We start from the raw sequence: 12,964 nt of genomic DNA, 5'->3' as shown, positions 1-12,964 counted from the left end.
ATTGCGATGCTATAAGGATATAGTGCCCATTGCGATGCTATAAGGATATAGTGCCCATTGCGATGCTATAAGGATATAGTGCCCATTGTGATGCTATAAGGATATAGTGCCCATTGTGATGCTATAAGGATATAGTGCCCATTGCGATGCTATAAGGATATAGTGCCCATTGCGATGCTATAAGGATATAGTGCCCATTGTGATGCTATAAGGATATAGTGATAGTGCCCATTGTGATGCTATAAGGATATAGTGATAGTGCCCATTGTGATGCTATAAGGATATAGTGCCCATTGCGCTGCTATAAGGATATAGTGCCCATTGTGCTGCTATAAGGATATAGTGCCCATTGCGATGCTATAAGGATATAGTGCCCATTGTGCTGCTATAAGGATATAGTGATAGAGCCCATTGCGATGCTATAAGGATATAGTGATAGTGCCCATTGTGATGCTATAAGGATATAGTGATAGTGCCCATTGTGCTGCTATAAGGATATAGTGCCCATTGCGATGCTATAAGGATATAGTGCCCATTGCGATGCTATAAGGATATAGTGCCCATTGCGATGCTATAAGGATATAGTGATGTTACCAATGAGTACTATGTCGCTGATGTTAGTATTTCACTTCTGCATTGTAGCGGGTTCTGGGGTTTCACCTCCTGTCTCCATTAAAGTAAAATCGCAGCCGGCTCCGGTCTCTTCAGCTGGAAAACAAATACTGGCCCTCAGCCCTCCGGTCGCAAGGAAAAAACCCAAATGGGCCCCTCCAGGTAAGCCATGAAATGCATTACTTTTCAGGCAGGTGAAAGATCTGTATTTCTGTTCTTTAGATGAAAGGGTGTCTTTTCTCCCCCCACCCCCGCTGCGTACCGTCTTGTCCCCCCCCCCCGCTGCGAACCGTCTTTTCTCCCCTCCCCCCGCTGCGTACCGTCTTTTCTCCCCCCCCCCCCCGCTGCGTACCGTCTTTTCTCCCCCCCCCGCTGCGTACCGTCTTCTCCCCACCCCCGCTGCGTACCGTCTTCTCCCCACCCCCGCTGCGTACCGTCTTCTCCCCACCCCCGCTGCGTACCGTCTTCTCCCCACCCCCTCTGCGTACCGTCTTCTCCCCACCCCCGCTGCGTACCGTCTTCCCCCCCCCCCCCCCGCTGCGTACCGTCTCCCCCCCCCCCCGCTGCGCACCGTCTTCTCCCACCCCCGCTGCGTACCGTCTTCTCCCCACCCCCCTGCGTACCGTCTTCTCCCCACCCCCGCTGCGTACCGTCTTCTCCCCACCCCCGCTGCGTACCGTCTTCTCCCCACCCCCGCTGCGTACCGTCTTCTCCCCACCCCCGCTGCGTACCGTCTTCTCCCCACCCCCGCTGCGTACCGTCTTCTCCCCACCCCCGCTGCGTACCGTCTTCTCCCCACCCCCGCTGCGTACCGTCTTCTCCCCACCCTCGCTGCGTACCGTCTTCTCCCCACCCCCGCTGCGTACCGTCTTCTCCCCACCCCCGCTGCGTACCGTCTTCTCCCCACCCCCGCTGCGTACCGTCTTCTCCCCACCCCCGCTGCGTACCGTCTTCTCCCCACCCCCGCTGCGTACCGTCTTCTCCCCACCCCCGCTGCGTACCGTCTTCTCCCCACCCCCGCTGCGTACCGTCTTCTCCCCACCCCCGCTGCGTACCGTCTTCTCCCCACCCCCGCTGCGTACCGTCTTCTCCCCACCCCCGCTGCGTACCGTCTTCTCCCCACCCCCGCTGCGTACCGTCTTCTCCCCACCCCCGCTGCGTACCGTCTTCTCCCCACCCCCGCTGCGTACCGTCTTCTCCCCACCCCCGCTGCGTACCGTCTTCTCCCCACCCCCGCTGCGTACCGTCTTCTCCCCACCCCCGCTGCGTACCGTCTTCTCCCCACCCCCGCTGCGTACCGTCTTCTCCCCACCCCCGCTGCGTACCGTCTTCTCCCCACCCCCGCTGCGTACCGTCTTCTCCCCACCCCCGCTGCGTACCGTCTTCTCCCCACCCCCGCTGCGTACCGTCTTCTCCCCACCCCCGCTGCGTACCGTCTTCTCCCTTTCCCCCCTCCCCCCCCACATGTACAGGACTCTCCCCCACTGAATATGTTTTATTACTGTGTTTAAAACAGAAAACGGTGAGCTGTCAAAAGAGGACATTGTGGGTTAGGGTTAGGGTTATTACATGGCGTTATGGATGGCGTTATTACATGGCGTTATTACATGGCGTTATTACATGGCGTTATTACATGGCGTTATGGATGGCTTTATTACATGGCGTTATGGATGGCTTTATTACATGGCGTTATGGATGGCGTTATTACATGGCGTTATGGATGGCGTTATTACATGGCGTTATGGATGGCGTTATTACATGGCGTTATGGGTGGCGTTATTACATGGCGTTATGGATGGCGTTATTACATGGCGTTATGGATGGCTTTATTACATGGCGTTATGGATGGCTTTATTACATGGCGTTATGGATGGCGTTATTACATGGCGTTATGGATGGCGTTATTACATGGCGTTATTACATGGCGTTATGGATGGCTTTATTACATGGCGTTATGGATGGTTTTATTACATGGCGTTATGGATGGCGTTATTACATGGCGTTATGGATGGCGTTATTACATGGCGTTATGGATGGCGTTATTACATGGCGTTATGGATGGCGTTATTACATGGCGTTATGGATGGCGTTATTACATGGCGTTATTACATGGCGTTATGGATGGCGTTATTACATGGCGTTATTACATGGCGTTATTACATGGCGTTATTACATGGCGTTATTACATGGCGTTATTACATGGCGTTATTACATGGCGTTATTACATGGCGTTATGGATGGCTTTATTACATGGCGTTATGGATGGCTTTATTACATGGCGTTATGGATGGCGTTATTACATGGCGTTATGGATGGCGTTATGGATGGCGTTATTACATGGCGTTATGGATGGCTTTATTACATGGCGTTATGGATGGCGTTATTACATGGCGTTATTACATGGCGTTATTACATGGCGTTATGGATGGCGTTATTACATGGCGTTATTACATGGCGTTATTACATGGCGTTATTACATGGCGTTATTACATGGCGTTATTACATGGCGTTATTACATGGCGTTATGGATGGCGTTATTACATGGCGTTATGGATGGCGTTATTACATGGCGTTATGGATGGCGTTATTACATGGCGTTATGGATGGCGTTATTACATGGCGTTATGGATGGCGTTATTACATGGCGTTATGGATGGCGTTATTACATGGCTTTATTACATGGCGTTATTACATGGCGTTATTACATGGCGTTATGGATGGCGTTATTACATGGCGTTATTACATGGCGTTATTACATGGTGTTATGGATGGCGTTATTACATGGCTTTATTACATGGTGTTATTACATGGCGTTATTACATGGCGTTATTACATGGCGTTATGGATGGCGTTATTACATGGCGTTATGGATGGCTTTATTACATGGCGTTATTACATGGCGTTATTACATGGCGTTATGGATGGCGTTATTACATGGCGTTATGGATGGCTTTATTACATGGCGTTATTACATGGCGTTATTACATGGCGTTATTACATGGCGTTATTACATGGCGTTATGGATGGCGTTATTACATGGCGTTATGGATGGCGTTATTACATGGCGTTATGGATGGCGTTATTACATGGCGTTATTACATGGCTTTATTACATGGCGTTATTACATGGCTTTATTACATGGCTTTATTACATGGCGTTATTACATGGCGTTATTACATGGCGTTATGGATGGCGTTATTACATGGCGTTATGGATGGCGTTATTACATGGCGTTATTACATGGCTTTATTACATGGCGTTATGGATGGTTTTATTACATGGCGTTATGGATGGCGTTATTACATGGCGTTATTACATGGCTTTATTACATGGCGTTATTACATGGCGTTATGGATGGCGTTATTACATGGCGTTATTACATGGCGTTATGGATGGCGTTATTACAAGGCGTTATTACATGGCGTTATGGATGGCGTTATTACATGGCGTTATTACATGGCGTTATTACATGGCGTTATTACATGGCGTTATTACATGGCGTTATTACATGGCGTTATGGATGGCGTTATTACATGGCGTTATGGATGGCGTTATTACATGGCGTTATTACATGGCTTTATTACATGGCGTTATGGATGGTTTTATTACATGGCGTTATTACATGGCGTTATTACATGGCGTTATTACATGGCGTTATTACATGGCGTTATTACATGGCGTTATGGATGGCGTTATTACATGGCGTTATTACATGGCGTTATTACATGGCGTTATGGATGGCGTTATTACATGGCGTTATTACATGGCTTTATTACATGGCGTTATTACATGGCGTTATTACATGGCGTTATTACATGGCGTTATGGATGGCGTTATTACATGGCGTTATGGATGGCTTTATTACATGGCGTTATTACATGGCGTTATTACATGGCGTTATTACATGGCGTTATGGATGGCGTTATTACATGGCGTTATGGATGGCGTTATTACATGGCGTTATGGATGGCGTTATTACATGGCGTTATTACATGGCTTTATTACATGGCGTTATTACATGGCGTTATTACATGGCGTTATTACATGGCGTTATTACATGGCGTTATGGATGGCGTTATTACATGGCGTTATTACATGGCGTTATTACATGGCTTTATTACATGGCGTTATGGATGGTTTTATTACATGGCGTTATTACATGGCGTTATTACATGGCGTTATTACATGGCTTTATTACATGGCGTTATTACATGGCGTTATGGATGGCGTTATTACATGGCGTTATTACATGGCGTTATTACATGGCGTTATGGATGGCGTTATTACATGGCGTTATTACATGGCGTTATGGATGGCGTTATTACAAGGCGTTATTACATGGCGTTATGGATGGCGTTATTACATGGCGTTATTACATGGCGTTATTACATGGCGTTATTACATGGCGTTATTACATGGCGTTATGGATGGCGTTATTACATGGCGTTATTACATGGCGTTATTACATGGCGTTATTACATGGCGTTATTACATTGCGTTATGGATGGCGTTATTACATGGCGTTATTACATGGCGTTATGGATGGCTTTATTACATGGCGTTATGGATGGTTTTATTACATGGCGTTATGGATGGCGTTATTACATGGCGTTATGGATGGCGTTATTACATGGCGTTATGGATGGCGTTATTACATGGCGTTATGGATGGCGTTATGGATGGCGTTATTACATGGCGTTATGGATGGCTTTATTACATGGCGTTATGGATGGCTTTATTACATGGCGTTATGGATGGCTTTATTACATGGCGTTATGGATGGCGTTATGGATGGCGTTATTACATGGCTTTATTACATGGCGTTATGGATGGCGTTATTACATGGCGTTATTACATGGCGTTATTACATGGCGTTATTACATGGCGTTATTACATGGCGTTATTACATGGCGTTATTACATGGCGTTATGGATGGCTTTATTACATGGCGTTATGGATGGCGTTATTACATGGCGTTATGGATGGCGTTATGGATGGCTTTATTACATGGCGTTATGGATGGCGTTATTACATGGCGTTATGGATGGCGTTATTACATTGCGTTATGGATGGCTTTATTACATGGCGTTATGGATGGCTTTATTACATGGCGTTATGGATGGCTTTATTACATGGCGTTATTACATGGCGTTATGGATGGCTTTATTACATGGCGTTATGGATGGCTTTATTACATGGCGTTATGGATGGCGTTATTACATGGCGTTATGAATGGCGTTATGGATGGCTTTATTACATGGCGTTATGGATGGCGTTATTACATGGCGTTATGGATGGCTTTATTACATGGCGTTATGGATGGCTTTATTACATGGCGTTATGGATGGCTTTATTACATGGCGTTATTACATGGCGTTATTACATGGCGTTATGGATGGCGTTATTACATGGCGTTATTACATGGCGTTATGGATGGCTTTATTACATGGCGTTATGGATGGCTTTATTACATGGCGTTATGGATGGCTTTATTACATGGCGTTATGGATGGCGTTATTACATGGCGTTATGGATGGCATTATGGATGGCGTTATTACATGGCGTTATGGATGGCGTTATTACATGGCGTTATGGATGGCGTTATTACATGGCGTTATGGATGGCGTTATTACATGGCGTTATGGATGGCTTTATTACATGGCGTTATGGATGGCTTTATTACATGGCGTTATGGATGGCGTTATTACATGGCGTTATGGATGGCGTTATTACATGGCTTTATTACATGGCTTTATTACATGGCGTTATTACATGGCGTTATTACATGGCGTTATTACATTGCGTTATGGATGGCGTTATTACATGGCGTTATTACATGGCGTTATTACATGGCGTTATGGATGGCTTTATTACATGGCGTTATGGATGTTTTATTACATGGCGTTATGGATGGCGTTATTACATGGCGTTATGGATGGCGTTATTACATGGCGTTATGGATGGCGTTATTACATGGCGTTATTACATGGCGTTATGGATGGCGTTATTACATGGCGTTATGGATGGCGTTATTACATGGCGTTATTACATGGCGTTATGGATGGCGTTATTACATGGCGTTATTACATGGCGTTATGGATGGCTTTATTACATGGCGTTATTACATGGCGTTATTACATGGCGTTATTACATGGCGTTATGGATGGCTTTATTACATGGCGTTATGGATGGCTTTATTACATGGCGTTATTACATGGCGTTATTACATGGCGTTATTACATGGCGTTATTACATGGCGTTATTACATGGCGTTATTACATGGCGTTATTACATGGCGTTATGGATGGCGTTATTACATGGCGTTATTACATGGCGTTATGGATGGCGTTATTACATGGCGTTATGGATGGCTTTATTACATGGCGTTATGGATGGCGTTATTACATGGCGTTATTACATGGCGTTATTACATGGCGTTATTACATGGCGTTATGGATGGCGTTATTACATGGCGTTATGGATGGCGTTATTACATGGCGTTATGGATGGCGTTATTACATGGCGTTATTACATGGCGTTATTACATGGCGTTATTACATGGCGTTATTACATGGCGTTATTACATGGCGTTATGGATGGCGTTATTACATGGCGTTATGGATGGCGTTATTACATGGCTTTATTACATGGCGTTATTACATGGCGTTATGGATGGTTTTATTACATGGCGTTATGGATGGCGTTATTACATGGCGTTATTACATGGCGTTATGGATGGCGTTATTACATGGCGTTATGGATGGCGTTATTACATGGCGTTATGGATGGCGTTATTACATGGCGTTATGGATGGCTTTATTACATGGCGTTATTACATGGCGTTATGGATGGCGTTATTACATGGCGTTATGGATGGCGTTATTACATGGCGTTATGGATGGCGTTATTACATGGCGTTATGGATGGCGTTATTACAAGGCGTTATTACATGGCGTTATTACATGGCGTTATGGATGGCTTTATTACATGGCGTTATGGATGGCTTTATTACATGGCGTTATGGATGGCGTTATTACATGGCGTTATGGATGGCGTTATTACATGGCGTTATTACATGGCGTTATGGATGGCTTTATTACATGGCGTTATTACATGGCGTTATTACATGGCGTTATTACATGGCGTTATTACATGGCGTTATTACATGGCGTTATTACATGGCGTTATTACATGGCGTTATGGATGGCTTTATTACATGGCGTTATGGATGGCTTTATTACATGGCGTTATTACATGGCGTTATGGATGGCTTTATTACATGGCGTTATGGATGGCTTTATTACATGGCGTTATGGATGGCGTTATTACATGGCGTTATGGATGGCGTTATGGATGGCTTTATTACATGGCGTTATGGATGGCTTTATTACATGGCGTTATGGATGGCTTTATTACATGGCGTTATGGATGGCTTTATTACATGGCGTTATGGATGGCTTTATTACATGGCGTTATGGATGGCGTTATGGATGGCGTTATGGATGGCGTTATGGATGGCGTTATTACATGGCGTTATGGATGGCGTTATTACATGGCGTTATGGATGGCTTTATTACATGGCGTTATGGATGGCTTTATTACATGGCGTTATGGATGGCGTTATTACATGGCGTTATGGATGGCGTTATTACATGGCGTTATGGATGGCTTTATTACATGGCGTTATGGATGGTTTTATTACATGGCGTTATTACATGGCGTTATTACATGGCGTTATTACATGGCGTTATTACATGGCGTTATTACATGGCGTTATTACATGGCTTTATGGATGGCGTTATGGATGGCTTTATTACATGGCGTTATTACATGGCGTTATTACATGGCGTTATGGATGGCGTTATTACATGGCGTTATTACATGGCGTTATGGATGGCTTTATTACATGGCGTTATGGATGGCGTTATTACATGGCGTTATTACATGGCGTTATTACATGGCGTTATGGATGGCGTTATTACATGGCGTTATTACATGGCGTTATTACATGGCGTTATTACATGGCGTTATTACATGGCGTTATGGATGGCGTTATGGATGGCGTTATTACATGGCGTTATGGATGGCGTTATGGATGGCGTTATGGATGGCTTTATTACATGGCGTTATGGATGGCTTTATTACATGGCGTTATGGATGGCTTTATTACATGGCGTTATGGATGGCTTTATTACATGGCGTTATTACATGGCGTTATTACATGGCGTTATGGATGGCTTTATTACATGGCGTTATGGATGGCGTTATTACGTGGCGTTATTACATGGCGTTATTACGTGGCGTTATGGATGGCTTTATTACGTGGCGTTATGGATGGCGTTATGGATGGCGTTATTACATGGCGTTATGGATGGCGTTATGGATGGCGTTATTACATGGCGTTATTACATGGCGTTATGGATGGCGTTATGGATGGCGTTATTACATGGCGTTATTACATGGCGTTATTACATGGCGTTATGGATGGCTTGATTACGTGGCGTTATGGATGGCGTTATGGATGGCGTTATTACATGGCGTTATTACATGGCGTTATGGATGGCTTTATTACATGGCGTTATGGATGGCGTTATTACATGGCGTTATTACATGGCGTTATGGATGGCGTTATTACATGGCGTTATGGATGGCGTTATGGATGGCGTTATTACATGGCGTTATTACATGGCGTTATGGATGGCTTTATTACATGGCGTTATTACATGGCGTTATGGATGGCTTTATTACGTGGCGTTATTACATGGCGTTATTACATGGCGTTATTACATGGCGTTATGGATGGCTTTATTACATGGCGTTATGGATGGCTTTATTACGTGGCGTTATGGATGGCGTTATGGATGGCGTTATTACATGGCGTTATGGATGGCTTTATTACATGGCGTTATGGATGGCTTTATTACGTGGCGTTATGGATGGCTTTATTACATGGCGTTATGGATGGCTTTATTACATGGCGTTATGGATGGCGTTATTACATGGCGTTATTACATGGCGTTATGGATGGCTTTATTACATGGCGTTATGGATGGCTTTATTACATGGCGTTATGGATGGCGTTATTACATGGCGTTATTACACTGCGTTATTACATGGCGTTATGGATGGCTTTATTACATTGCGTTATGGATGGCGTTATTACATGGCGTTATTACATGGCGTTATGGATGGCTTTATTACGTGGCGTTATGGATGGCTTTATTACATGGCGTTATGGATGGCGTTATTACATGGCGTTATTACATGGCGTTATTACATGGCGTTATTACATGGCGTTATGGATGGCGTTATTACATGGCGTTATGGATGGCTGTGTGCACAGAATTGTTCACTTTATCCTGTTCTGCAAGTATTGTAATTCTATGCACAGCAAAGTGAAAACTCGCCCGACAGCCCCCACACTGTGTTCCTTTACAGATGATTTAAAAAAATATATATATATATTTTTTTTTCCCCTAATGAGCGTTCTCATACTTATTTTTCTAATGAGCGTTCTCATACTTATTTTTCTAATGAGCGTTCTCATACTTATTTTTCTAATGAGCGTTTCTCATACTTATTTTTGCTAATGAGCGTTCTCATACTTATTTTTCCTAATGAGCGTTCTCATACTTATTTTTCCTAATGAGCGTTCTCATACTTATTTTTCCTAATGAGCGTTCTCATACTTATTTTTCCTAATGAGCGTTCTCATACTTATTTTTGCTTTGCAGCTTCATCAGGAAATGTGAAACTCCAACTAGAAGGGGTAGCTGTGCGGTCGCCTAATCACGGACTTCGACTTGGCCTGTCGAGGCTAGCAAGAATTAAACCTTTACATCCAACTGCTGTCAACAATTGAATTTGGACTCGGAAGAAAGATGCAACTGTGTTTGTTTCCATCTTTTCTATCACTTGCTGATTAAAACAATGGCGTTGAAGAAAGTGCTGATTAAAACAATGGCGTTGAAGAAAGTGCTGATTAAAACAATGGCGTTGAAGAAAGTGGTTTAAACACCTCTTATTAAAAATATAGAACCTTGTTTCTTCGCTAAATCAGAGGAGCAGCGTCTTTGGAAACTGCTGTTTAAACAGAAGTCATCAAGATTTGTAATAAGACATATTAAGTCCTGAAGTATTTGTGTATAACTATCTGTCCAGAAAGGAGAAAACACAATGTAATGGCACAATCCAATCTCATTGTGTGCCTGGTAGTGTCTTTCTTCAGAAGGACTGAAGCTTGGAAGCAAACTCTTGAAGATAAACAGACGTTACCGCTGTGCTACTTTGAGTTGTGTGATATTTAAATGTTGTACCTATTAGGCACGGCTTTAACGGGTGTAACTGGCTCTGCGAATTGTCTTGGTGTTTTTAATTGTATTTTTAAATGTTCTTGGCTTCCATTCATCCAAGTATTCCCTCTCCACCAGCCTGTTCGTCATAAATGGAAAGATAAATGCTTGAGACGACTCTCCAGCAGCTTGTGGTAGGGATGTGTTACCCCTGCGTTTCTGAAGTCACATATGATGTCCAAAACATTTTTATCTCGGGGAAGCCTTGCTTTTCTGCAGAATTTATATAAAATGATTTAACTACAGGAATTAGAAAATGGCCGTTTTCTTCAGGTTTTGTTTAGTGGTATGTGTGTATTACAAATATTTATCACACAATTTAACACAAACAGTTGATGGGAAAAAGATGCAATCTTGTTGGTTTCAGGCTGTTGAATAACAATACAAAAACAAAGTATTTTTTCTTGACTGGAGATGTATTTTTGAGAATATGGGTCTCTGGTGTTGCTAGCTTCTGATGGGACATGAAGGTCGTTCTCAATCACCTTCAATGTTTCACTGCAGCCAAAACCCAGAAGATTCTGCTATCCTTGCCTCTATTTTAATGAATTAAATCAGAACACCTTCATTAAAATATGTTCTACAAAAGAGAGTGCCATTTTCCAAGCGGTGGATTGTGGGGCTATTATTGAGTTGCTTAAAGATTGTCAAATATTTTTCTCACAAAAGTTATCCTGCTGTTTCTTGGGGAAAAACTTCAACCAAAATCATTCTTCGTATATTTGTTTCTAGCTATGTAGTTCTTTCATTCATGGCAACCAATTTTGTCTGTAGAAATTGTAATACTTTTAAATAAAAACTGCCAAACCCTGGGTTTACAGAATAAATATGAATAGCTTTCTTTCAATGGTCCGTTCTTAATTCACTGCAACGAGACTTCCCAACATTCTTTACCTGATCGATTGAACCATAACTTTTGCTTCTGAGTCTGTTTTAAATTGATGGTTCAGCCGTGGGTAGGGGCTTTTCTCCATTCCTTCCAGTCAGCTGCTTAATACTGTCCCACTCATAATTTCAGTGGGAACTTGTGATTAGGAGAGGAGCTCGAGGCAGTATTTATTATTGCACTGCCATTAAACAGCTCAAGGCGCGAGAAGATGTTATGATCTGTGGAGGGGAGAGCAGGTCCCTGAGGAGAACAGTGGGGGCTATTTAAAAAATAGGACTTGGGTTTAAAAAAAATATTTCTAATCTAATATTCCCATAGTAAGCCAATGCTTTGGAGAATTTTTGAAGTCTTATGTCTTTGTGATAAGACTCAGTCCTCAATCTTTTTTTTCTTTTTTCTCTGTTCTGTTTGCAAAGTAATAATGATATAATTTGTCAAACAAATAAGCATCAATAGTTAAGATGTTCCCAGAGAAAATAAAACCTTTTTTACATTGTTCCTTGCCCTGCTTGGTCACAGTAATTACACGGTTTTAGCTTTACCTGTTTCTGTTCGTAAATATAAACCAAAAAAATACAAAGACCCTTATTGTAAGCACTTGTTCTGGAATATATTCTCCTCTAAACACGTTTACTTTCCGGAGGGATTACATTTCACAATGACACTTGGACACAAGTTACAAAAATAGGATAACTTAAAGGAGCAATTCATCCCGACCAACCACCATTCTCTCTCCAGAAATCAGTGGCTCCTCCAGAACTGAACCGCACTGTTTCCAGCCCCACGGACCACCCAGTTACCGAGATACTTACTGGTAAAGTTTAGCGGTATTAATTCCTGCTTTTTGAAGGGGATTTAAATGGCCATCCAATAGGAAGCCTCAACTGATGACGACGGGGCTTCCTATTAGCCCAAGATCTGGCAGCCGTTCTGTTTCTCCTGGAGAAACATTTCAGTTCCTAGTCCGTCATTTGTTGGGGGAGGAGAGGAATAAAGATTTTCCTGCAAATCTCTGTCCTCCGTGAGCCTCTGCAGGTAAGTAATGTCAAACTAGATGTCCTTCCTTATCCCCAATTACATTTCCATTTCCCCCATAACTTTAATATTAAAG

At 43.2% G+C, this 12,964-nt stretch overlaps 1 protein-coding gene across 1 annotated transcript in view; it reads left to right on the top strand.

Moving 5' to 3' along the window:
• RAD51AP1 (RAD51 associated protein 1) overlaps window positions 1-11,805 on the top strand; it is a gene marked incomplete at its 5' end in the record, with an annotated part of 35,933 nt that extends 24,128 nt beyond the window's left edge. Inside the window, 2 exons of the mRNA XM_075599212.1 lie at window positions 643-774; window positions 10,347-11,805. Coding sequence (XP_075455327.1) covers window positions 643-774; window positions 10,347-10,474 — 260 coding nt within the window. The remainder of the gene's footprint in view (window positions 1-642; window positions 775-10,346) is intronic.
• Window positions 11,806-12,964: the final 1,159 nt, after the last annotated feature.

This window comes from Ascaphus truei, chromosome 5 (assembly GCF_040206685.1).
Source record: "Ascaphus truei isolate aAscTru1 chromosome 5, aAscTru1.hap1, whole genome shotgun sequence".
NCBI lineage: Eukaryota > Metazoa > Chordata > Amphibia > Anura > Ascaphidae > Ascaphus > Ascaphus truei.
Note: the sequence above shows the minus strand (reverse complement) of the source record. Positions and strands in the feature narration are given on the sequence as shown.